The sequence below is a fragment of the Chelonoidis abingdonii genome, chromosome 25 (assembly GCF_003597395.2).
Source record: "Chelonoidis abingdonii isolate Lonesome George chromosome 25, CheloAbing_2.0, whole genome shotgun sequence".
NCBI classification, from domain to species: domain Eukaryota; kingdom Metazoa; phylum Chordata; order Testudines; family Testudinidae; genus Chelonoidis; species Chelonoidis abingdonii.
In genome coordinates, this window is record NC_133793.1 from 7,822,301 (window position 1) to 7,849,317 (window position 27,017).

The 27,017-nt window shown below is 53.1% G+C and overlaps 1 protein-coding gene across 6 annotated transcripts in view; it reads left to right on the plus strand.

Moving 5' to 3' along the window:
• The window catches only part of LOC116830233 (CYFIP-related Rac1 interactor A-like), a 39,521-nt gene extending 20,306 nt beyond the window's left edge, over positions 1-19,215 (plus strand). The window contains exons 2-13 of one of the 6 annotated variants that reach the window (XM_032789583.2): positions 4,199-4,283; positions 5,842-6,081; positions 9,562-9,641; positions 10,804-10,925; positions 11,018-11,123; positions 12,783-12,919; positions 13,398-13,475; positions 14,057-14,173; positions 14,641-14,720; positions 15,108-15,234; positions 16,462-16,532; positions 18,412-19,215. In XM_032789583.2, coding sequence (XP_032645474.1) covers positions 4,225-4,283; positions 5,842-6,081; positions 9,562-9,641; positions 10,804-10,925; positions 11,018-11,123; positions 12,783-12,919; positions 13,398-13,475; positions 14,057-14,173; positions 14,641-14,720; positions 15,108-15,234; positions 16,462-16,532; positions 18,412-18,475 — 1,281 coding nt within the window. In that variant the 5' untranslated portion in view covers positions 4,199-4,224 and the 3' untranslated portion in view covers positions 18,476-19,215. The other 5 variants (XM_032789585.2, XM_032789589.2, XM_032789588.2 and 2 more) reach the window with 5 other exon arrangements.
• Positions 19,216-27,017: the final 7,802 nt, after the last annotated feature.

The following is a 27,017-nucleotide window of genomic DNA, read 5'->3' on the forward strand; positions in this document are numbered from 1 at the left end:
ATTTTTTGCAGAAAATTTCATTTTGGTCAACGTTTTCCAGTTTTTCAAACAAAAATCAGAAACTGAATGCTTTCTTCTTTTAAAAAAAATAAAAAATGTTCAGTTTTCAGTAAAAAAAAAAAATGGTTTTCAGTAAAACAGTTTGGTTTCAGAAATTGAACAATTCTCCCAAAAACTGACTTTAAAAAAACAAAACAAAAAACAGTTTTCAAGAGCAAACATTTTTCCATTCACAATTTGGGGGTTTTGTAAAAAAAATAAATTATGTAGAATTAAAAAAAACACATAAATAAAAAAAAATGATTCCCACAAAAAATAAATGGCATTGTTTTTACCAGCTCTAAGTAAAAAAATTGCACTGATTAGTATTGCACATTTGTATGGCAGTAGCTGTTGTGCCAGGTGATGTGCAAACACACAACTGTTTTTTAAAATGGATTTTGTAAGAAAGAAAACAATTTGTAAGAAAGCTAGACTGAGTTATCGCATTCTGATGGCTGATAGCCCCAGCCCTTTCCCTGAGGAAAGAAGCTGCAGCTACTCCCACACATGCTGTATCTTCTCTCCTAATATTAACTACGAAATGTTAAAACTTAGCAAAAGGACAACTAGCACAGAACAGAGAGGGAGGAAAAAGAAAGTAAAAGCAGGAAGAAAGATGGGCATGGCTTCCAGCTGCCGTTAATGCCATGAAAGCCACATGCTTCACAATGGAGTCAGTGAATTTAAGGGTCTTGGACTTTTCCAAAATGAAAAGAGTAGGAATTATTAATGTGAGTTGCATTGTAGTAGCGAGTAGAGGCTGCATATGAGCTTGAGGTCATGTCGTGGTAGGTGCTGCACAAACACATAACATGAGATAGGCCCTGCCCCAAAAATTTACAATCCAGGGAGACAAAGGGTGGGAGAAAGGAAATACTACGACCTTCATTTTACAGCTGAGGAATGAAGACACTGAGAGGTAAAGGGAGGCTGTGGCAGGGCTGGGAACTGAGGCCAGCGCCTTCACCACAAGTCAAACAATCCTTCTGCTGTCTGTCTTTCGCTTCTTGATTATGGGAGAGGACTTTTTTCCCTGCATGCCCAGAAGGGGGAGTATGGTTCCATTTTGAAAGAATGCTGCTGAAGTCGATGGTCATGGCTTTTGAGCTCACTATGCATATGGTGACACACAATTCCTTAAACTGAGAAGGACTCAGAGCATGTTTGCTCAGTGCCACACTACCCGATGGTTTGCGGGTACTGGCAGACCGGATCTCTGGAGAGAACTGATGGGTTTATGACAGCTGTTTCTTTATGCCTTAGCATCTCACTGACATCGTGCAGAGAGTATTTCCACCTCAAATTAGACAGAGTGTTGGTGAAAATCAGCAGTGTATAAGCTTCACTACCCAGCTGTTTGCTCTGGATGGTAGGATGGCAGGGATCTCTAGTTTAGCTCTTCTTTCTCCATCTGTTTGTACTTTTTCCTCTGTGACACCCAGAATTTCTAAAGAATCTCCAAGTCTTTGCTCTCCTCTGAGCTGTGCAAGAATGAAGAATCGGTGGCTCTGTGGCAAAGTGGCTTCCCAGGACTGGGAAGTTTCCTATAGGAAAAGAGCAGGGCGCATTCTTGTTTTTAAGGGGCAAACATAGTGAAATCCATCCCCTTACCTGTGGAACTCCTTGCCAGAAGACATTGTGATGGCCAAGACTATAACAGGGTTCAAAAAAGAACTAGATAAGTTCATGGAGGATCGGTCCATCAATGGCTATTAGCCAGGATGGGCAGGGATGCAAAACCATGCTCTGAAGTATCCTACCCTCTGTTTGCCAGAAGCTGGGAATGGGCGACGGGATGGATCACTTGATGATTCCCTGTTCTGTTCATTGCCTCTGAAGCACCTGGCATTGGCCACAGTCAAAGACAGGACACTGGGCTAGATGGACCATTGGTCTAACCCAGTCTGGCCATTCTTACGTTCATATTGTGTGGAATCTTCCCTGACAACTTGAAATGGTGCTGAAAATAAACACACAAGAGAAAACAGAGGTAAAAGGGTATTTTAAATCCTTTACTCGGTGAGTCGAGCTCTGCAATATTTTCATAGTTAGGTTTCAAACCTAAAATTCTGTTCAGTTTGCTATGGTTCGTATGATCCTGGGCTGAGTTATGGTTTCAGGAGGGAATCATGTGAGAAGAATCAGAGTAGAAAAATGTCCTGCCCACAACCCCAAATCCCATCCACAATCCCAGCATGGCTAAAGGTTTCGGCCAAATGATCAATCGTAAATTGGTAAGAGATTAATGGAGCCAGTTCACACCTCTTCAAACTAATGACTCACTGTGTCTGCAGACTCAGGAAGACAGCCCTGTATTGAGGTCATATTCAGAAGAGGAGGTTGTTTTTTTAAGCAACCATCATGCCACCAGCCCTTGGTTCAAAACTCAGCCCTGACGCACATTTTCTATCTGAAAGGGTGGCCCTGACTGCATTTCTCATTGAATTTTTGGGCAGATTCAAACCTAAACAACAAGACTGTACTCTGAGCCCATGTGAACCAAAACCAAAGAAAGTTTTGCTCCTCTCCTACCTGACTGGCCCAAGCTTCGGGCTGCTTTGCTGGTGCATGGTAGTATTGCAGTGATATTTATGGGATGCCTGGTATTTATTTGGTAGACCGGAATGGTAACATATCTAGGAGTGTCAAAAAGAGCATGCATAGTCCATTACTGACAATGCTCCATTTCCGACCACTTCTGTTTGTCTATGTAGCCATTCTTAGTGATAATTTATTAATTGCCTAGATACCGTGCTGAACTGCCGATGGCCTGTTAACAATACTTTAGAGACATTAGACAGATCCTTTGGAAGCAATTTAACTCCAAATGCAAGGAGGAAAGACCCCTCCTGATCACTACTCCGTTCTAGCCTTTAGATAAGGGTCTGACTCAGAGGCAAAAATACCCTTTGTCCCATTGTATATTTAGTGATGGATGCAACGACACTGCAGACCTTCAGCCTGCAACTTTACAAGATGTTGAAGGGGGCCTCTCTGCCGTTCTCACTGACATACAGTTTTTAGACATCTGCAGAAGGCAGTTCATCCCCAGTACAGAAGCCATAACTCATCTCTGCAGAGCGGCAGTGATAGTAACCTATTACTATAGCTTAACTGTTCCCTGGGCTAGCAGTAACTGATGCCTTTTCATGTGCATCTTGCAATCGAAATGGCTGATGATAGGAAACTGCGTCGTGAAATGAGTTCAAATCCCATGCAACTCTGGGTGAGCAAGGGAAAGTTTGGATTGTAGACACATCACAGCATGATTAGAAACTCCCTGTTGTCATCTTAAAGTGCCAATTGCTTGGGCACATACCCCTTGTTGCTCTCGACAGGCAGAGGAGCAACAGGCCCCTAACGCGCTCGATATAGGGCGGAGGGAGGATGTCTTAAGGAGAGATTTTAGCTGTTGCCATAGTGATGTGGAGAGCTCAGCACCAAGATGGAAACCAGGCAGAGATGCAGAGTTTGTACTGCAACTTGATCTCACACTCAGAATTCCCTCCCCGTCACAAAGATTGGCCACGCTGCCTTGAGGACTAGGAGGGTCCAGGGTAGGAGTTAATGGAGGGTGTGATGGGGTTGGTCCCAATGCAATGAGGATGAATCTCATATCTAAGCCAGCCTGTGCAAGAGACAGACTCATGGCTGATGAGCTGTGGTCAGCTACAGATCCTGGGTTTAATTCCTGAGCAAACACTTGCCCCAACTCAGAGGAGCTAACCTCTTAGCCACGGGGACACCTCTTTGATTCACAGGAACATGGTCCTCAAACAGGAACATCGTGTTTGGAGACACATCCAAGAAGGTGATCTGAACTGGAGGAGCCAGAGTACAAATGAATGAAGTGTCCAGTGAGGCCACTGCCCGGACAAACCCCCATAACGTGGCCTGCAGAGAGGCAGAATTTTAACTGCCATTACCCTAATAGCTTCCTCCATGTGACCCACTCCAGACAGTTGTCCTGAGACCTCCTTGGTAGCTCTCCCTGGATGAATGGGCAAGGCCTGGGCTCAGGCAGTCACTCCCTGGCTTCCAACAAGGACACTCGGCCCCCACTATCAGCAGGTTTATAGAGAACTGCTTAGCTCATGAAGATGGTCAAAATTTGGACGCCTCCAGTGATGTTCTGTCCCTCTCCTTGTCACTGCAGATTTCTGCCAGCCGATGAAGTGATTTATGAGCATTACACAGCCGCGGTTCCTGCCATACAGGTCACTGAAGCATCAGAAATCAAGGTAAAGACAATCATCACTTGCTGTTCAGAGCAAACCCAACTGGGAGGCCCGCAATGGAGGAGGCTATGACCTTAGAGAGGAGGTTGTGAGGTTTACTAGTGGGAGGTCACAGATAGCCTGGGCCCAGTCTCTCTCAGCAGGATGTAAGAGCACCAGTTTAAGTCTAATTCCCCTAGCAGGCACTGGATGGGCATGGGACTAGCACAAAACCACTTCAGTTTCAACAGGAGGCACTGTACTCAATGGATGAAAAGGGGAAGCAGAGAGCAACCCTACCTATAGCAGGAGTCACTGAAGGAAGTTACACAGGAGCACGGCTTCCAGCCCTGATTCCTGCCAGCATCAGCCAGATAGTTAATGGCAGAGGAGCTCTGCCAGCTGGGGTCCTGGTGCCTCCTCGATGGAGTCCTTTTTACAGGCACAGAATATAGTAACCCAGGCTGTCCTAGGCCTCTGCTCAATGTCTGTTACCAAGTAAGCCCTAGATACTAGGGCCCTGGTATCCTGGAGTTGGGCTCCTTGATCCTTGGAGTTGACACTGGCCCTGCCCTAGCCATCCCCTGGGGCCAATCAGTGTTAGCAATAGCCTGGAGGAGACGATTGAGAGACCACTGGCTGTGAGAGGGCTAGTGTATCTTAAAATTGCAATTGAGAGGGGATGAGGGGTCCCTGTCAGGGGCTGCAGCAACTGGACAGCACATTAGGAAAGCAGCAGATGGAGGTTCAAGTCACAGGGTTCCACTCCAGCCCAAGGATTCTTATGCTGCATTTCTGGTCTGCAAAGCAAACCAGTGCTGGACTGACAACAGGGACCCCACCACCGAACTCTGCTACTTCTTAATGGCAGGTCACACTGCGCGGAAGCATCATGGTCATTCATGAAGGTGGTGGAGTCTCACGGTGGGACAGACAAGGAGCAAGACTGCCCAGTGGGTAGGGGCACCAGACGGGGAGTCAGGAAATGCGGCTTCCATTCCTGCTTTGCCACTGACTCACTGTGTAATGCTGGGCAAGTCACTTCACCGCTCAGGTTCCCCCACTGCTTAATGGGGATAATGAGACTTCATGATGATTGTGAACTGCCTGGCGCTGGACAGCTGAAGAGTGCCTGGCCTTAGCGCAGAGCTCTCACATAGTAGTATGTAAACCCAAGGGGCGCATCAGGGAGCCCTGTTCCCATTCGTTTGTGGAACCATCCCATGCAGCTTCACAGGGACTGGTTTGCCTGCAGCTCCATTTAAGGAAGTGTAAAGGTTGTGGTATTATGGGGACAGGTGTTTTCCCATCCCAATGCCTGCAGTGGCAGACAGATGCTAGGTGGGCCCTAGAAGAGCTCCTGCCACCTGCCACCTGCCAGTCAGGGGAACAGGTTCTCAGAGCAGCTGAAGGGGTGCCAGGAAAGAGCATCAGCATGTGCCAGGGAAGCCACGGGGCCTCTGCCGTTCTGCTGGGCCAGGAGGAAGTCCTGAGAGGCAGCACAGCTCGGGTGGAGGGGAAGATGCGAGAGGTTCACACAGGAAATTCAAGGCACGGAACAAGCTCTCCGCTTCCCCTCCAGCCTCAAAAATAGAAAAAACAGAAGTGGTGGGGAGAGCAGTTGCGCTTCCGCGTCCTCACGCAGAAACCCAGAGGGAGAGGGACGCAGGCAGAGCAGACAGCTGTGCTGCGGACTGGAGCATGCCCAGGTTTCACCGCCGCTCACCTGCTCTTGCACCCCGAAATCCATAGCCAGGTGGGGAGGCAGAGGGAGACTCCCCTTTTTTGCAGAGCCGATACCAGCTGTATCTGGCGCAAGCAGGTAAGTTGGCCCAGGCTGGAGAGTGGTAAGAGGATATGATTGCGAGGGAGCCTTTGGCCAGGGCCTCTCTGCCGGGTGTGTGCAGGCTGAGAGGTGCAGGAGGGAGGATGGCTCCAGGCCAGGCGGGAGGAGAAGCGCCGTGCTCCGGGCCGTGGCATGCGGTAGCTCTCGGTGCTTGTGCTGTTCCATTCTGTTCTGTTTCTCTCGCTCAGGTCTGCTGGCCATGGGCAACCTGATAAAGGTATTGGGCAAAGATTTAGAAAACTGTCCTCATTTTTTCCTGGATTTTGAAAGTAAGTTCCGCGCTCAGGGCCGGGGGATTTCTGTGCCTGCCAGGAGGAAGAGCCGCTGCTCTCTAAAGATGACAAGACATTCACACACTGCAATGGGCTTGACGGCCGGCCCTAGAGACCTCTCTGTGTGAGGCAGCCACAGTTAGGAACAGGTCCCTAGCTCAGGATGGGCTGGCACTGGCAGCTCCCATAGGTTAGGCTGGACAGGTGGACACAGGGCCGGCCTTATGGGTGGGCAATGTGGGGGGGACCAGGGTCAAGAGACAAGGAGTGGGCACAGGCCTGGGGTGTGAGACTGCAGAAGGGATCTTGGGGAAATGGGGTGGAGGGGAGGTTGCAGGGCCTAGGGTGATGGGTGGGGAGCCCAGGGAGCCAGCAGCGCTAGGGGCAATGGATGGGGGGCCAGGAGAGGCAACAGGAGCCAGAGGGATGGTTGGGAAGCCTGGGGGAGGCAGAGGGAGCCAGGGCGGATGAGTTGGGAGTCTGTGGAGGTGGCAGGGGCCAGGACAGATGGGTGGATAGGGAGCCAGGGGGGATGGGGGGATGGGTTGGGAGCCTGGGGATGTGGCGGGGGCCATGAGCGATGGGTAGGGAGTCCAGGGAGGCTGTGGGGGCCAGAGGGGATGGGAGGAATAGATAGGGAGGGTGTGGGCCCAGGGGTGATGGGGGGATGGGTTGGGGAGACGGTGGAGGCCATGAGCGATGGGTGGGGAGCCCAGGGAGGCTGTGGGGGCGGGATGGGAAGGGGGGATGGGAGGATGGGTTGGGAGCCTGGGGAGGTGGTGGGGACCAGGGGTGATGGGGGATGGATTTTGAGCCTAGGGAGGCAGCGAGGACCAGCAGCGCCAAAATGCAAGTTCGCCCAAGGCACCATTTTCCCTGAGGCCGGCCCTGGGTGGCCACTGAGCAGGGGGGTGGGGAGGGGGCATTAAATAGACTCTCTCACACGTGAAATCACCATGTGATTTCCCTGGCGCCTGTCACATCCCATCTCCATCGCCAGCCGGGCCCAGGGAGGGAAATCTCATCCCGCCCCCATTGAACGAGCAGCTCCGGGCTCACCCTGGAACTCAGGGGCTCTCCTGGTTTTATCCTTCATGGGGGGAATTTCCTGTATGCTGGAGCACCCACTGCTCCCCAGCCACTGCCGGAGCAGAGCAGCCCCAGCCCATTGGCTCTCGGTATTTATCCAGCACCCGTGGCTCTGGGATCCGGGTGCTGAGACAGATTTGCTATGGAGTGAAGCTTCCCAGCTCCCTGGGTGATCCATTGATGGCAGCAATGGAGAAGTAACATCCTCGAGGATATTTGGGAGGGAGAGAGGCCATTGCCCTTACCTTTAGGATCTCAGCCCAAACACGCTCTCCCGAGGCGGCTGCCTGGTCTGCCCCATGACCCCGGAATCCCTTTCTCTCTTCACAAGCCTGTAGGACTGGGACCCTAGTACACTTCCTAGCAGGCCGATAAGCCCCCAATAACCCGTCTGCCTGTAACAGCTGGTCACATGCTGCCGAGGAAGGGAGAAGGAAGGATTTGTGCTGCCTCATTGTACCGCAGGCAACATCCAACGGCTTCAGGGAGCCAAACTCCCTCTGGCCCCCAGCCTCTGGCACTTGAGGATGGGTCAGGTCAGGGAGCAGCTCAGCGAGAACCAAAACAGAGGCTTGGCCATGCTGGGAAAGCCACCCCATTGCTAGCCATGGGGTGAGGGGCCCCCGTGGTCAAAACCCACCCAGGCTTGGGCTAGCTCCGTAAGCTGCCCCAGTGCTCCCAAGGGGGCAGGGAAGGGAACAAGGCATGAGCTGTGCTCGGGGGAATGGGGAAGCAGAGACCCAAAGGGGAGAGAGCAGGTTGCCAGAGAGATGAAGCAGGCAGCCAGTGAGAAGGCAAGGGCCTGAGGGAGGCAGGAAAGGGGGAGAAGACAGCAGGGGGGATCAGGAATATGGGGAGGGCGAAGGGAGGACTGAAACTGGGGCTCACTCCTAAAATAACCCACCTGCCTTTGACTAACCCCAGCGAGCCAAGAACCCCTGTGGTTGCCCCTCCTCATCCACCCAGACAAGCAGCTCAAAGTCAGCGCTCAGGAAAACCCGAGGGGTGTAAAAATAGTGCCAGAGCAGCACAGCTCACCCGGCAGGGGCTGAGAGGCGAGCGCTCTGTTCGCCACACGGTCAGGCTCAAAGAGGCCTGGGGGGAGCCCAAAATAGTCCTCTGGCTCTGCAGTGCTGGGGAGGCCCTTGCGGTGGGAGGCTGGAGATGGGGCCAGGAGGGATGGCTCAGCTCTAAGACCCCATTCAATGACCCTGTCTGGTTGTCACAAGAGCAATTCCCCCAGCAGGGCCCCGGGTACTTCTTGACAGCAAGAAAGTCAGGAGACTCCCTTCCAAACATGCTGCCAATTTGTGGCAGAGCCTGGCCCAGACCCCTGTTCTGTAACCAGCACTGGATACATCCGAAGCTTCAATCTGGGCGTGGGCCAGGCCGTTAAAGTCTTGTCCCATGTTGTCTCCGGGTCACCGGAGCCAGCTGTAATTGTGAGGTAGCTGGATGTTCCACACTGCTGTGTAATCACCTCCCTGAGACTCCAGGGGCAGGTGGTGGCTTTGGAGATGAAATGAGACACACCCACCCCAAGCAGCGGGAATCCAGGAAGCCCCGGGACCATCCCCCCTCCCCACCCTTCCTGGAGAACAGCGGCTCTCCCTCACTTTACTTGTTACTGTTGGTCACCACCCTCATCAGCCCACGCTCATCTCCATCTGGGGGCAGGAAGAGGCTGCAGCTCACGGGGCTGGGAGCAGCTGCCGGGCCGCCCTCCTGCAAGCCACATCTGGCTGCAGTCGCCATCAAGATCATAGGAGAGTCTCTAATGAACCTCAGCTCCTTCTAATTGAGCAGCACCGCTCATTAATGTTAGAATTGCTGCATGCTGCAAACCTATTGGGCATAATCGCCTTTTCCTCCCTTAGGCTCTTGCTTACGAAGAACCAACAACTGGCACCTTTTACATGTGGCCACAAAGATTCAGGAGTTACACAGCTGGCCAAAAACCTTGATGCTCTGATGCCTGAGGGACTCTTCCTGCTTCCCAGATGTTGGCCTTCAGGCTACTTCTCCCACTGCTTCCTTCCATGAACGCCACCTCACTACCCATCATATTTTTTTCCTCTTGTTTCTTCTCTTGCAGGTGTCACATGGGGAACCTTCTTAAAGTGTTGACTTATAACGACCTTGAACAAGGCCCTAATTTTTTCCTTGACTTTGAACGTGAGATGGGATTTTTATTTTATTTTATTTTCCGCCTCCCCAACATTCATGTCATTTTAAGTTGTCGTCTCAGTTAATCTCCCATGGCATTGTACCCATTCCAGAAATTGTAGTGATTTCCTCCCCACTCACCACCCCGTTTGATCTCCCATAGGTGATTTCCTTCTCAGGAAGCTGGTCTTGCCAGATGTTGGGGGATTTAACAGGCTGGTTTCCAAAGGGGCGGCAAAAAGGGCTGTCAGGTCATTCAGGGTGCTGGTTGGGGCATTTCAGAGCTGGAGGGGGGCTTAGCTCTCCATCCCTAGTGCTAGTCCCATCTCTGTAAGGATATCCTTCTCCTGTTGATTGTAATCCAAAGCCACCTACAGAAGCTCAACCAGGCAGGTCCAGCCAGAAGCTTGAATTCTTAACATTTACCTGCCTCTTAGGCCCACTCATTATTCCGGAGAGACGTTAGCTAGCAGGGAGCTGTTCTCCTGTACCGTCAAGGCGATGGCAAGAAAGGACAGAATGCAATCAGGCCAGAGAACTCTGTGGGGGAAGTGGGGCAGGAAGGGATCTGACGGTCCCATTCAGGAGCAGTAAGATTGAGAGTTGAGTCCAGAGTCTGGCCCTGTCAGGAAAGAAAGGGCCCCATTCCCTCCTCACGCCAGTATGATGCTGCTGTAGAACCACTGACTCCTGATTTGCTATGGGATCAGAACCAAGCCCATGGAGGGGAGTCATATTCCAAGGCAACTCATTCCAATTGGGTTGTTCTCTCAGCAGGAGACGTTTCTTCCCTTTGGTTTCCTTTGTGTTTCCTTTGCACACGCTTCTTTTCCGTTGGGAGCCTGCGTGTGTGACTAGATCAGTGGGGCGAGGAGAGCCAGGTCTCCAGAAGGTTCAGATCTGACTAGAGGACAGATGAGGCCTAGCGCTAGCCGGTGGCCTGGCCCTACTGGTGGGAGGTTTTCTAATTCCCTTTAGCACGTCTCTCGTCAGCACTTTCTCCACAGACTTAGGCAGAGAAATTGCTCTGTCTGCCCTTGCGCCCCAGACAAGCCAGTGCGTTTCCCCAGGTCTAACACTGCTCAGGGACCAACCGCCAAAGATCTCGTGCTCTCGCTGTCCGACACACACACTGAAATGTTGCTTTTTGGGGGGGGGTGATCCGATGCAGATGCTCAGCCCACAGAAGCCGAGACAGCTGTGTGGAACCAGGTCAACGCAGTGCTAGAGGAGGCACAGACAATCCTGGCTGAACTGCAGTCCTACACGGGGGCTGGCCTGGAGATTAGAGAGGTACAGCTCTGCAGCTCCTCCAGCCATCAGCCTGGGGACACGGGCAGGGATTCAGGCACTAATGATGAGCTTGCCATCTTGGTTCCTTGCAGGCAATCCAAAATCCCAATGACCTCCAGCTACAGGAGAAGGCCTGGAATGCCGTGTGCCCTCTAGTGGCAAAGCTGAAACGCTTCTATGAGTTCTCTCTTCGACTGGGTGAGCCCAAACTTCACTAATAACGCCATTTCCATTCCCGTCTCCCGCGCAGGGCCGGCTCCAGGCACCAGCCCAGCAAGCAGCTGCTTGGGGCGGCCAATAGTGAGGGGCAGCATGTCCGGATCTTCGGCAGCAATTCGGCGGCAGGTCTCTCACTCCCTCTCGGAGCGAAGGACCAGCCGCCAAATTGCTGCCGAAGACTGAAGTGGCGGCGGTAGAACTGCAGATCACGATCGCGACTTTTTTTTTTGCTGCTTGGGGCGGCAAAAACCCTGGAGCCAGCCCTGCCCCCAAGCGTGCAGGTGTTGGCACAAAACTGCTGCTCTGGCCCACATCCACCTCCCTGCCCATCACTCCAAACTCTATCACTGGGCCACACACGCCTGTCCTTTATTCAGAACAAGCAGCGCATTGCCTCAGCAAGGCCTGCGGCATTTGGCCTTGGGCTTCAGAAGGGAGGATGGTCTCATAGTTAAGGCTCAGGAGTGGGGCTCCACCCTGGGTTCAAACCCTGATGCTGCCACTGTCTTGCGTGTCTAAGGCAAGTCACTGTGCCACTCTGTGCCTCCGTTTAGACTTGAAATTAGATGAAGGTTTCTAACCATCAGAGGAGTGAAGTTCTGTAACAGCCTTCCAAGGGGAGCAGTGGGAGGCAAAAGACATCTCTGGCTTCAAGACTAAGCTTGAGAAGTTTATAGAGGGGATGGTACGATGGGATAGCCTAATTTTGACAATTAATTGATCTTCGACTATTAGCGGTAAATATGCCCAATGGGCTGTAATGGGATGTTAGATGGGGTGGGATCTGAGTTACTACAGAGAATTCTTTCCTGGGTGTCTGGCTGATGAGTCTTGCCCACACGCTCAGGGTTTAGCCAATTGCCATATTTGGGGTTGGGAAGGAATTTTCCTCCAGGGCAGATTGGCAGAGGCCCTGGGAGGTTTTTGCCTTCCTCTGCGGCGTGGGGCACAGGTTACTTGCTGGAGAATTCTCTGCACCTTGAAGTCTTTAAACCACGATTTGAGGACTTCAGTAGCTCAGACATAGGTCAGAGAGTTGTTACAGGAGTGGGTGGGTGAGAGTCTGTGGCCTGCGTTGTGTAGGAGGTCAGACTAGATGATCATAATGGTCCTTTCTGACCTTAAAGTCTTGCTCACAGGGGTGGGGAGACAGAGAGGCTAGATTCACCGATATATGAAAAATGGATTGGCTAAAAGGGGCTGAAAAGGACACAACAGCTCAGATTATCAGCTCTGTTCCAGTGACCTCAGGTGACTGGGTGGCTGAAATAGGCTGGCTCCCTTCCTTCACTGAGCCATCTGGGGGCTGCTCACCTTTGGAACGAGATCAAGAGGATTCACCCAGGAAATAACCCCGCTGTTAAACAAGAATAAAGAGATTTGCTTCTGACAGCTTGCAGGGAGGGGAACACCATTGGTGTCCCCTGGGTCAGGAGAGAGAGAAAAGTCCCTGAGTGCGGGAGATGGAGAGGTTATATCCCAGAACCTGCAGTTAAGTCTGCTGCAAGCTAAGTCTGAACTGCTCCATACTGGGGAGGGGGGTGGAGGGGTTAAGCCTGGAGTGCTGGTAATCACTTTGTGTTCGCACGGTGACATGACACCCTGCAATGCATCATTTTTCTCTCCTCCCGCTCCCAGAGAATGCTCTGCGCAGCTTGCTGGAAGCTCTGACCAGCCCACCCTATGCCCCGACTCAGCACCTGGAGAGAGAACAAGCCCTAGCAAAGCAGTTTGCAGAAATCCTACACTTCACCCTCACCTTCGATGAGTTCAAGGTAGGGAAGCTTTGCATGTCCGACTAGAGACAGTAGCTTAGAAACTCGGCTTTCCCAGGGTCGCTCAGTTGGTAGAGAGTCAATGCTGCATGATGCATTAACAGCCTAATGCAAGCCATGCTGTGCAGGGAGTCAATATTCCCTGGCATGTTCCTCTTTGTAATGCTGAGTTGTGACTTGGTGAATTATCTCTGGTTTACTTGACATGCAAACGTCAACTAAATGAACCGTTCGTTAGACAAATGGGCAGTGGAGCTAGCCTACATGAGGCCCTCTGGACCATTCCCACCAGTCGCTGCTGGGGTATCATCCCTTACGCTAGATTTTGAGAGTTTTATCCACTCCTCTTTTCAACCATCTCTTGGAAAGCTGCCCCCCAGTTTAACAGATCCAGATCTAGGACCCATTTTGCCCTATGGGAACGTTACCAAAAGCAGCTGATCAGACCTCCAGTCTTCTCTGTCCATGTTTGCTGCAGATGACCAACCCTGCCATCCAGAATGATTTTAGCTACTACAGAAGAACCCTCAGCCGAAATCGCATTAATAATTTACAGGTAAGAGGTTGGTCACCCTCCCAAAGGGTTTGAGTTCCACTGTCAGAGCAGTGTGGGGATGAAGCCTAGCACAGAATGATCATGGATATGGAAGTCTTCTTAGCCTTGCTAGCCCAGGTTAACACTGGGTAAAAAGCTTGGGGGGTGAACTCTGCATAAACTGCTAGAAAAGTAAGATGAGAGATTCTTGCAGAGGCAGTGGTTGTCACTAGATGCTCTACCAGATGGTTGGCAGAACTAAACATCTCAAGGACCAAGCAGTGGAGGACACGGGCAGTGGGTGGGCCTCTCATAAAAGTGATGTGCAGAATGAACTGGAGGATGGCTGAGTTAGGTCCCCTTGCCCCCTGCAGCACCAGCAAGGCTTGAGGTGAGCAAACCTGAAGCCGGTCTGGGTTGAGCCCCCAAGTTCAGCAAACCCAGACCTGAACTGGGAGGTGTGACCTGGTGAGGTTATAGTCTGGCTCTGTTCAGCACATTCCAACAGGGCAGATTAGGCTGGGCTCAGACATTTTCAGCATTTGCCCAATCCTGTTGGGATTAACATGATCAAGACGTCTTTCGCATCTCATGTCCTGCAGTTGGATGCCGAGACTGATGTTAACAATGAAATGGCCAACAGGATGTCTCTCTTCTACGCAGAGGCCACACCTATGCTTAAAACTCTAAGCAATGCCACAACCAAGTTTGTTTCAGAGGTAAGTGAGCCCCAAAGACAGAAAGAGAAACCAAAAACTGGGAGAAGGGGAGGGCCAGAGGAGAGAAATATAGACAATAACCTAGATGTACCTGTTGGGTAAACCCATGAGACTCCATTGAAGTCAATCAAGGTGTGCCCAGCAGTATATTTGGCCCAAAGAGTCTCCATGAGAGAAAATACGTTGTGAGCTTTGGAAGGATTGCTCCACGAATTCAGCACATCTCCAACATCCCTGGTCATGGACGTCCTGCGTCATAAGAAACAGGCGTGTCTAAGCCACAGGCATGGAGAACTGTCCACTAGCAGCACAGGCAGGGGAGTTTATAGAGTAAGACCAACTGTACAGGGATTAGGGAAATAGAGATACGATGAAGTAATTCAGTTCCTAACTGACGCCTCCTCTCCAGTGAGGGGCACACGGGATCAGGAGGCAAATCTATTCTCTCTCTTGTTCTCTCCTTTCAGAACAAGACCCTCCCCATTGAGGACACAACTGACTGTCTAAGCACCATGGCCTGTGTTTGCAGGGTGATGCTGGAGACCCCGTGAGTATTTCATCCTGGCCCATGTGCCTACGCATGGAACCCGGGCTGGCAGATGGCTTCTAAAATCACAGGCCAACAGGAAGCCAAGGGGTGGAATTCAAGCACTGTGCACTGGGAAGGCCGGTACTAAGCGATCACCCTGTCAGGAATGAATCCATGCAGTGCCTGAGCGATGAGAGATCCTTGCAGGTCCCCAAGGCCAACTTTTATAGGCACCCATATAGCAGGGGCATGTACAGGTAGAAGCTCTCCCACCTGTGACACCCCCTCCACCCCATGGGATGCTCTCTCTCATCTCCCTTCACTTGTCAGCAGCAATAAGGACCCTGAGTCAGACCCTGCCAGACTTCCCTCTCCTTGTCACTTTGACCCCTCTCTTGATTTCAGGGAATACAGGAGCCGGTTCACTAACACTGAGACCCTTCTCTTCTGCATGCGAGTGATGGTTGGAGTCATCATCCTCTATGATCACGTTCACCCCGTTGGGGCTTTCGCAAAGACCTCCAAAATCGATGTGAGTGACACCTTGGTCTCAATAGCTGGCGCACTGCCCAGGAAAGGGGCACTGAAAAAAAAAATCATGAGGGAGTGAAGCCGTCTGAGATGGGGAGTGCCATGGGGCCTACAGGCATAGGTTTGGTGGTTAGCAGGAGCTGTCCTGCTAGCCACCTCCTGCATCAGGGCAGAGTGAGAAAGAAGACACTTAATCTCCACCCAGGTTCTACTGGTTCTTCTGGGCTGAAAGAGCCCATCACAAGTAGCTGAGCAAGAATCGCTCCTGCTCTCCTATCTCTGAGCAATGAGGTCTTGGTCAGCATGAAATATGCAAGGGGTGACATCCTGCAGAGCCAAGCTTAGCAAACGCTTACTGGCCAGCCTGGGCAGCGACTCACTTTTGGCTTTCCAGGCTGCCCAAAGACCATGAGTCCTACCACAGCTAGATTCCCATCTGCAGTAACGCGCACGAGACACACCCCAGGACAGGGGACTTCATGCACTGCACTGGTCCACTGGAGCAGTTGGCAGCCAGCTGACAGACACAGCAGTCAGCCTAGAACGCAGTGTGGGCCGGAGACAAATCCCAATCCAGGATTTTATGAATACGGTAGGAAGGAAGCGATGGAGATAAATAGATGGATGAAGGAAGGAACTAAGGCTGTCTCAAGGCTACATATTTCCCACCACTGGATGCAGCTCCACAGGGGATAGCACCAGTGAGAAATCTAGAGATGGTCAGTCCCTGGTGTTTCAACTCTTCTCAGAGGAGGTCTTAGAGGACATTGTGGTTAATACACTAAGGGCCTTGTCTACACTGCAGGTCCCACCACTGCAGTGTTGCAACCAGTAGCAGCAGGGGTGGGACATGTTAAGAAACAGAGGGTATGTCTACACAGCAAATGAAGGTGTGATTTCAGTGCTTTAATCTGCCCAGCAGGGGATCCTGGGTACGCATTCAGGTTGCTGGCCCACCATGTCTTCCCTGCTGTTGTTAACCGTGCTAGCTAGACTGAGGCTAAGGTGCTTGTGCCTTCCTACGCTACAATCACCCCTTTGTCTGCTGGGTGGAGACAAAGCCAAAAAGGAGAAGGACAGAGCAGCCAAGACACAGCTGGCAAGTGTGAGGGGAAGGACGGCTAAGAGAGGTGTGGGTAAGGGAGCTGCTGGTCCCTGCTCCCACCTGCCATGTGCTCTTTTCAGTTGAGCGCTGACCCACCTGGCTCTTTCTTTTTAATCCTGGTAGATGAAAGGATGCATCAAAGTCTTGAAAGATCAGCCTTCAACCAGCACAGAGGGGCTCCTGAACGCACTGAGGTATGTACAGCTCTGTCCTCCTGGATAACGGCTGCCTTTGCATGTTCCGCGTTGAGAAGAGGAGTGGGGGCGAAACAGGAGCCGTGGTCACATGAGCTGCCTTTCCTGTCCTTCACTGCTGAAAAGCCTCAAGAGTCTTCTTTCCCCTCAGAGCCAGCTCAGATCACAATCGAGGGCAGGGACTAGGTGGTCAGATTTGGCGCCTGTTCCCAGTGGAAACACATCCAGGTTGCAGAAACAGCATCGCTAATTGGAGAAGTAATGCTGAGAAGGTGGAAATTCCACCATGCTGACAGGGATTTTAGCAACTGTGTCAGAGAGAGAGAGAGAAAGACGAGATTTTCACGGCCAGCTGGGGAATGTCAATGAGAGTCCTACGTCTTTGGTTACATCTACACAGTGATTGTAGTGCAGGTTGGCATATCTAGCGAATGTAGCTGGTGCATGGAATCATGGTCATGAAGACCTGGTGACAAAGGCTTCCTGACCCCAGGAAAAGCCTGCTAGTGACTCTGGATACATCCTGAGGTTGCTGGCCAGGATCTGCGCTGCTGTGTCTTCACTGCTATTGTTGCCCACACTAGCTAGGTTAAAATTAGTGCAAACATGCAACCCATGCTACAATCACAACTTCACTTGCTGAGTAGGCATATTCGAAATCCCTTTGTCAGCTTTGATAAATCGTGTGTGTGTGTGTATACACAGAGAGTGTATTTGATCTAACAGAGAACAGTCTAACAGGGTTGTGATGGCAAAGACCATCTCTTACTATGCGTATGTGCAGCACCTGACACAATCTCAGCTAAGGCCCCCAGGCACTACAGGAATACACATAGTAATCATGCTTTCAAGTCCCTGAGTCAGCCAGTGCAAAAACTGTATTTCTGGTGCGCGCCCATTGCTCTCTCTGAGGCATTGATAAAAAATGCATGAGACTAGAACGCCTTGGTTCCAGGTCCACCGGGCTTCCTTTCGAGTGTCAGCTGTAGCACACCCATGGAGGCATTCTCCCATAGATGTTTAGGTTGATCTCAGCTATGATCTGCTCCCATTACATAGATCCTTTGGAGTGCTGGTCTCCGACGTATTTGAATCTGGTGTTCGATGCAGCTGGCTGCTGGCCTGGTGCCTGGGGAAAGGGTCAGGGTTCAGGTGTGTGTCGAAGCACATCTCTTGCAGCTGAACTCTATTCTACAGTACATTTCCCATCTCTTGGATTCAACCCCTCGTCACACACAGGTTCTCAGTCTAAATCCCACTTCACATGATAAATGGCTCCTCCACAAGGGACATCAGTCCTACCTTGCGTGGTAATTTCCGGTTTCTATCTGTGCCTTGCCGTTCCCTTCTCTGTCCTGAGCGTTCACTGTTCAGAGGTTCCCTGGTGGGACAGGATTAAAATGTGGTGTCAGCGTAAACACCACAACGTGAACGGGGGCACCAGCAGTGCTGTGATTCTCTGTATGGCTGGGGGCGAGTCACAGCACCACTGGGTGCCCCCATTCATCCATGAAATAGGGCTGGCATTGCCCAGTAGCATCGTTCTTGTCCGTCTCTGCCCAATGGGGACACTACACTAGTGGCACAGAGAGAGTAAGGGCTGGATTTCAGAGGCGTTGAGCACCGACAGAATGAGATGCCCAGCACCTCCCACAACTCGGCCATAAACACCTTGCCCAAGGCCACCAGTGAGTTCGTGGCAGAGCCAGTGTCAGAGTCTAGGAATTACAGTCCCAGTCCTGTCCTCAGACCACTAGCTCATTGTGCTGCTTCAAGGACACACACTTATTGGGGGTGGAGGTCGGGTGACGAGGCTTAAGGGCTTGAAAAGCACCAGGTGGACTCTTCCGGGGCATAAATCCCCCTCCTCCGTTTGCAGGTACACCACTCGGCACCTCAACGATGACACCACATCCAAGCAGATCCGGGCCCTGCTGCAGTGAGCGCCTCGAGAGCGGTGGGATAGGGGCGGGATCTGTCCCGCTGGGGCCTGGAGGCTTCACTTAGAACTGTCAGCAGAAAATTTTAAAAGTTGCCATGTTGCTATAAATAACCATGATCATATTCCTCATTTTGTAAAGAAAGGGAAAAAGTTTTTTTAAAAAATAAAAAGACAGAACTACAAGAACAAACTAAGCAGCCCACAAATCCGCCCTCCCCAACATTCCCCTCCCCCCCCCACCTCCCTCCAAAAAAGATCAGTGTCCAAATATGACAGGCTGTGTGTCACCCACTCCGTGCGTCTCCGTTCCCCCGCCCCATCGGCGGTGACATGACATGCCCAGTTCTTAGCCTGCCTGAGCTTGGGCTGGGGGCTAGGAGATGGAAGCCCAGGAGCAGGGGAGCGTCCCCATCGTTCCCACAGGGGTACAGTGTAGGGTCACTTTATCTGGACCATGCCCCCCAAGTGTGCAGGGAAGGGTCCAGGGTAGGGCTGGCAGGAAGCCTCCCTTCCTGACAGATGTAAATAATGTGCGTGAATCGCTCTAAGGGTTCGGCTGTGACGATGATGATGAAGAAAGAAGAAGAAGAAGGCATCATCTTTAAATCCTCTCGCACTGAGTCCATTGAAAATAGCTCAGTGGTACCTTTTAGATTTTTAATATAAAAATTAAAATCCACTCACCTGTTATTTTGTACATTTTTGTGTGAAATAAAATAAAATTTAATGTTTATTGCCCAACTGGCGCCGTCTCTGTTACTTGGCCTCACTGGGGCTTGCTCTACAGGGGAAAGGGGTCACCGGCAACCCCCCCTGCAATCAGCTGTCCATCGCCCCCTGGGCAGGCTGGGCCTGGAGAGGCCACCCCCCAGTGACTGCTTCCCCCGCATTATAGCAGTGCCACCCTGTGCTCTAAAAAGATCCACCAATATTTCGTCCCCTTTCAGTGCAAAATGTTGATGGCTCCCAACAGCCTCTTCCTCCTGGGCTTGACCCTCTTTCTCCCCTTCCCCCGGCAGAGATGCATCATCTTCCTCAGGCCAGAGTCCTTGATCTCCCTCCTAAGTGTGGCAACCTGACCCCTTCCACCTGTGCCACTGCCTTTCTGCCGCAGCCGGGAGCCCTCAGTCACTGGGACTTGGGGGCCAAGGATCCACACTCTGGCCTGGGTCCACTCCTGATTCCAGCTGGCAAAGGCTACCACCAGAGTAGCAACGCTGGGCCCTGCAGCAGCACTGGCGACAGCCAGAGTCCCTCCGGTGACCTGCAGCGGGGGGAGCCGGGAGCGGTCCCCATTTGCAGCCAGGGGAAACAAACTGGACCAGCGCCACTGATGCCCCTGGCTCACTGAGGTTGCCTGGCTCAGTTCGACCGGTGTTTGTGCTGCGTCGCTGGTCCAGCAGGTGGCCCCACGACACTATTGGAAACTGGCTGTTAATTGCATCGTTGCTCGTTTGCCCAAGAGCTCCCAGGCCAGAGCCCCAGGAGCCAAGCCCCATGCCCAGATCCGGCGGCCAGGCTCGGTCTCAGCAGCGCCAGAAAAATCTAAGCCCTGGGAGCACCTGATGAGACGCAACTGCCAGAGCTGAAGCCGTCAGTTCTCTGTGCATGTTTGTATTAAAGCAGCAGAAGAATGGGGCTGCCGTTAGGCTGGGGCCGTTCCCGTGAGGCGGTACCAGCCATGGGGGAAAGGTGCGGGAGTGACGAATGGGAAGGAATTTCCACCCCGCAGTCAGCAACGGCCCGGTGAGAATCAGCGAGCTCAGGACAGGCCGAAGGCCATGCCAGGCCTGGGAGCTGCCCCAGCTCCCCTCTGCTCCGAGGCAGGAGCCCACGGTACAGGCCAGAGCCTCGGAGGCCCCCGGGGGCGCATTGGTTGAAATGGAACCTGCCCCATCATGTCTGGATGTATGGCCGGGCCCAAGGGGGGGGCGGGGCGGGGTTTGTATCGACTTCAGCCCCCAACCCGTTTATCTTTCCGGCCCAGGCACCAGATTCCCAGTCGTTGCACTGGGGCACCCGTCTCCCCCTGTCCCCAGGACCGTGCCCCTCCCACCCGCCCCCCGGCTTTCAGCTCCTGCCTCTCTGCCGCTGACTCCCACCTTGACCTCTTCGGTCTCTTCCTCAGCTGCCTTTCCAGTACCTCAGGCAGGACATCCGCCATGATCCATCAGCTCCAACTAATCCCAACCACCGCCCCCCCCTTCTCTAGCACAGGCGACAACCCGCTAGCCCTCTCACCAGACTCACGACAGCCTTGGGGACACCCCGCCCCCAACAAGCTCCTCCATGCAGCGTCTCCTCCCCACTCCGGGGGGTGGTTAGCAGTGGGAGTGGGGAGGAGGCCTCACTCCTCTCCACTGCAGCAGGCCCTGCCATGCCAGTCTCTGGCCTCCACCGCCAGCCCAGCCACATCCCCCTGCCCTCCTCAAGTGCCCCTGGCTCCAGTGTCACCCCCTCCCCATCCCCTGTTTTGGAGCCTCTGCTGCTACCTGCATCTCACCTCCAGCTCCTCTTCCGGGGCCCTCCGCTCTGCCTCTCCGGGCTCCACAGCACCCCAGGCCTGCGCAACCTCCCATTTGCATCCCCCCACACACACGCTTTCCCGCTGCACACACTGCTCAATGCCAGGCGGAAATGCATTGATAAAACTGTATGCAGCAAGACAGGCCAGAAACCCTCTCTGGAGCGTTTCCCCCCTTGCTCGGCCAGTGCCCCCCGCAGTGCACATCAGGGTATCTGCCCCATTTATGCTGCACACTCCTTGGGGCTGCAAACACTGCAAACGAAAGTGTCACCAAGCCAACTAAGCACGTTGCAAAATTGAAAAGAAGTGTGTGTATGGGGGAGGGGTCTTAACAGGAACATTATTTATCAAATCACCAGTCCTGTGTCTGGGACACTTTGAACTGCTTTGCCAAGGGTCCTGTCCTACAACATGGGCCCAGGCAGAGCTCCCTTTGGCTACAAGGGCAACATCGCGGGCATCAGCAGCGCAGGATCAGGCCCAGACTTCACCCTTTGGTGGGTCTGTTTGCCAGGTGGAGCCAGTGCCTCGTGCCAGCTGCTGCAAAGACAGCGAATGGCACCGGACTCCAGGAAATAAGCAGAAATCAGTGGGTTATGTTAAATGCAAAGGAGAATCCCTAAGGGAAGGAAAAAAATAAAAGCAACTAACCAACCATACAGACCTGGAGGGGAGGCTCTGTGGTTAGAGCAAAGGCCTAGGAATCCTGGGTGCTAAGCCCTCGGACCCCTGGAGAAGCTACAGCTACTGCACACCTCGCCTTTCCCCTTATTGCTTGGGGCGCGTAAGTAGCTAAGGACCTCCTACACTTTCAGAAGTGACTAGAGATTTGGGGTGCACAAGACACCCAAGAGAGGCCCAATATGCAGGGTGAGGAGGCGCTGCATTTTCTGGCAATCTGGGCCCACTGATGGTGTCTCATGCTGCCCCCCCCCCCCCCCAAAAACCACCTGTCTCTTGAAAATTCACAGTCATGTTTGTAACATGCTCCGCACTTCAGGGTGCTCTGACAGAGGCAGAGACCAAGTCTCGGGTGCATGGAACACAGCTGAGCCCTGCCCAAGCCCTGCCACCCGCTGCTGCACAGACCAACCGTGGGCAGCAGGTGCTGGCGGCTTTCCCAGGGACCCTGCCGCCAAATCTCCCTGAGTCACCGAGCGGCTCCTCTCTCAACCGCCACTCTCGCGCTGCAGGGCAAGAGTCCAAATTCCAAGAGGTTTTTCATTGTGAAAAGGGCCTTCCCCCGGCCAGTTTTGCCGCTAAGCCCCAGAGCCTTTCCCGCCGGGGCACTCAGATTACCTCCCTCCCCCGCCCGCCTGATCATAGCAATCCAAACTGGCGCAAACTGCAGCTCTCACTTCCTTTGGCAACCTTCTGACTCCTCTGCCATGCACGAGCTGTTGGCAAGAGCCTTTCTGCTCAGGCCCTCCAGCTTCCCTGGCTGTGTTCCTCTGGGGGGCTGGAATAAACAGCACATCCTCCTGCCCCACATCCCTGACCCCCACCGGGTTCCATTCCCTCTGCATTACTTCAGCCACTTCTCCGCTGGGAGCCAGGAGTCGTGGGCTCTGGTCCTCAGGCATGTCTCTGTGGCTCAGCTTCTCCATCAGAAAAATGGGGACCCTGGTGCTCATCTACCCTTGTAAAGGGCTTGGAGATCCCCAGGTGAAAGAATCCAACAAAGGAGGGACTCTGACCTGAAGGGCGTCCCGTGGTCCAACGCACGGACAGCGGCTGGCGCTCTCAGACTGAACGAGTGGCTCCTGAATCCACCGAGGTCTGATTTCCAAATACCCGGACTTCCTGCAGCCCCCGAGACTGTGCTGGGGGTTAGGGGTGTTCAGCAGCTCTGCAGGCCACAGATGAGCCTACCCTCAAGTGTAGGCTCCCAGGTTTGAAATATGTGGCCTCTGTTTGTGGCTCATTAAAGAATGTCCCAGACCTCTCAAGCAGCGTATTTCCCCTGGGAACTGGAATCGGACCTTGGAACGGCTCTGAAGCTACCGTCACTTTCTCCAGTATCTCACCTGGGTTTTTTGTTGTTTTTTTTTTAAGACAGACTCGATTGCACAGAAAACATCAAAAAAACGCAAGCTGAGTAGAACCAAAGCAGACAGCAGCTCACTAGCTTGGAGAGGTGTGAACTGCCCCAGGCATCTCCATGACATTAACTCGGACAGCCGGGCAATGATGTCAGTGTTAACTATTTCATTGCTCGGGTGAGGAAGGGTGGAAGGGTCACACAGTGGCCCAATGCACCCGAACTGACACCTCCTTTTGGTGGGCGGCATGTAGGACGTGCCACACTACTGATTTTCCCAGTCAAGAAGCAGCCCAGCCCAGAGAAAGGAGCAGATCCCAGCCCAGGGTCATGCTCAGCATGAGGGTTATGGACTGTTTCAAGCTCCAAGTGGCTAAGCAAAGTCTCCCTCTGGAGACAGAGAAGGGGAACTGCCTCCCCTGCCCCTCCACGTCAGGCAGCTGCTAGCGACCCCGGCAAATCTCTGCCTGCCCAGCCCAGGTTTCCCACTGACACCCCGTGTCTCAGTGGGTCCAGGGAAAACCCTGTGTCAACTGGGCACAGCTGGCAGAGCTCAGAGCTTGTCTCGAAGCCCAAAGCACAGAGAGGGCTGCACTGTGGGGCAACCCGGTGCTCTGGTGTGGACACAACCCAGCCACACCGCGAAACCTGCTCTGCACTGCGGCACGACAGCCTGTTATCAGACCACGGGACTAATGGACCTGCCTCAGCTTTGGCCTGGAGAAGGGGACCCGGGAGAAAGGGGACATGTGCCCCCCCCATCCCCATTCCTTGGGTGAGAGCTGGTGGGAGGGCTGGGGCTGGGATGAAGTCTCCTGCTGCAGGCCAACGTTTTCAAACAGCTGCCTAGGAAAGTACCAGCCCTGGGAGGGGAAGGAGCAGAGAGTGGCCGGTGGGAGAAGAGAATAATTCCTTTGTTACTGGCGTTCCCTGAACTGCTGCTCACTGGGCCTGCAGCCAGGATCCAGGGAGTGTCTCTAAATTCTCTCCGCACTCAAAAATAAAAAAAATACCCGGGCTTTGCCGCCAAACTGTTTGACCCGGTAGCAGGTTCCTGCTCCACCAGCAACCATAAATCTGTCCCACCCAGAGTAACAGAACAAGGACCTCAGCCGCCCGTAGCCCCTGGGGAGGCAGGGCGCGCCCCAGCTCTTATCACCGCAGCAAGGAAAACAGTTGGTGTCAAATGCTTTATAGCGCAGGAGCCATACATTTATCTAATGGCCTGAGAGCACAGGAGAACGTACTCTACTCCTGTCATAGCCTGCCGGAGGGGAGCTGGAGCCGAGCGGCTCTTCCCTCCCCAGCAATGCAGCCCTCGCCAGCCCAGATGGCACTATCATCCGACCTGTTTTGTGCCAGTTGAGGTTATTGGGGTCAGGGCTCCAGCAACTAGGATGATAGCAGCGGGCTGTAGTGGGGAGAGCACAGGAGTGGTGCTGTAGCCACTGGAGACCTGGGTTCTGATCCTGATCCTTGGGCAAGTCACCTTCCCGCTCTGAGCCGCCGTTGCGCTGTCTGTGAAATGGGGCGAATGGCAGCGGCCTGCCTTGCAAAGTGCCTTGAGAGCGAGGGATGGAAAGTGCGAGATAACAGCTGGGGATTCATTACTATGAATGGGACGCTTGCCTGGTGCACGAGACCTGCACGGATGCCCCCGCACACGATGGAAGGAGACCAGGGGTGAAAGTAACTTAAAGGACTTGCTGGTGCTCCAGAGTCCTGCAGAGGAGGAGGGGCCTCAGCCAGAAGAGGCGTGGCCTCTATCAGAAGAGGTGGGGCCTTTAAATCCTGATTTAAAAGCCCTGGGATTTACAGGGCTCAGGGATTCAGCTGAAGCTAGGAGCCGGGCCTTTTAAATCACCCCCAGAGCTACCAGCTGCAGAGGCAGCTGGGAGCCCTGGGGTTTGGGCAGGGGTGAAAGTAATTTACATTTCTTACCCATATGGTCCAATCGCAAGCAGCCCACCTCTCCTACGTACTTCATGGATCCCTCCCATTGCATGACATAGATAGAGAAAATAAAGCTGCTATTGCTGCTACCAGTACTGTCTGTAATAAAACTTTACTATTGGAATAAGCCTGAAAAAGTGAAAATTCACTGTCACATTTTTCTCCGTGTCTTCCCTCCTCCTCCAGGCAGGCTGTGGACACTAGGCTCCATGCTTTGTCCCTGCCTGGCACTGAGCAGCAGCTGCAGGGGCTTCCCTCTAGCTTGCAGCAGGGAGACTGGCTGAGGGAGGGAGAAGCCTGCATCCTGCATAAGAACAGTTTAAACTCAGCTGTTCCCTGTGTGGTTCAGTAACATTTCAAAGAGGATCTGCAAGCAGTAGACTCCGACAACCATGATCCTCTCTGGGAAGGGAATGGATAGATTTGAACTTGGAAATGGCTTTCCTGATTTTGATTGTGTTTTGTGTACAGGGATGCCCTCATCTGGGGGCATAAAAGAACAGGCCCCTGCCATGGGTCTAGCTCCGCGGTCGCGCGCGTCCTCTCTCCCAACAACTGGGAGTGAAATTAACAAGGATGCCAGAAATCACTCCTAACCCCGAGGGCTGAACCACTCAGGGAACAGCTGAGTTTAAACTATTCTTATGCAGAGGGCAGGCTTCTCCCTCCCTCAGGCAGTCTCCTTTTCCTATCAGTCCTCCGTACCGGCCCGTACCCGCTTACTTTCACCTCTGAAGGAGACTGTCCCGGGCACGTCAGTTACACATGCTGCCTCCTTCACTTTCCAGCAGCACCGCCACCCTTTGCGTCAAAAGCAGCGGCACACCTCCGGGGCCGGCCCAGAGCATTCTGGGACATCTAGTGCCCAGACGCGGTGCTGGGATCAGAGGCTTCTGGGTAATTTCCAACTATGAAACAAAGCATTGTGGGATAGAAACGGAAAGACTCGGGGTAGCAATAAAGCCTGTGGAGAAAGCACCAGAGACAGTAGCAGCTGGGCTGATGATGCCTCATTCTGGGCATTGTAACCAGGCCGCAGAGCCAACGCTTGGCAGATCCGCAGGACTGCCGCTGGGCCTGACTGCCGCGCGGCTCGGTAAGCCCAAGGAGAGCCAGTGCCTTGTGGTGTGTCAGATGCTGACGGTGCTAAATACCCTGGGAACCACGTCAGTGGGGGAGAGGACGCAGACGGCTGAGCTGCGTTGGCTCTCCCTAAGGCTGTGGGTTTGTGTCCTGCACTAGTGACCAAGAACGGCACCTGTATCTGAATGCAATTGCATCCGGTTCAGGTATGTGGGGAATATACCAGCCTCTGGCACTGGGCGCATGGTGCAACATAAATGATCAGCAGCTGTTGGCAAAACACAGTGTGGAGGAGGAAATGCTGCTCTCGGGACCCAGCCCGAGAGCAACTGGAAGGAATATGTCGAACAGGGAAGTTGGCATCTGATCGGGAAACTCCCAGGCATCATGTAAACAGCCTGTTTGTTCCCTCTATTTCGGCCAGGTTTGGGGCAAGGCAGTTGCTCTTTCTGTGCCCCTGCTCTATCTGTTCGTCCTAGCTCTGGGCACAGACAATGCCAGTCAGGAGCATGGCTGAGCAGAAACAGGCCCAGCTGTCTGCCCGCTGGAGACAACCTCAGTACAGTCACGAGAACCGCCCCAAGCACTCACATTCAGCAGAGCCCACAGGCACTGCTCACGGCCACGGCATGGGACTCCCTCGGCACTTGACACAGGCGCTAAAGGAAGCACCTGACCCCCATCACTTGGGGGAAGCTGATTCCCACCCGACTAGAAAAGTCCCAGCAAAGATTACAAGTAAGTTTGGGATATCAGCAATCCGGTCTCCTGTTCAACCCAACAAGCTGTAAAATCTCTCCCCCTAGTCAGGAATCAAGGCTGAGCAGGAGCAGAAGGGGTTAAAAGGCCCTGGGCTAGGAAGATCTGCCCCTGCTGAGAGCCTCTCCCCGGCTCAGATCCCACAGAGCCCAGGGCCAGCTAAGTGCAGAGATGATTAGC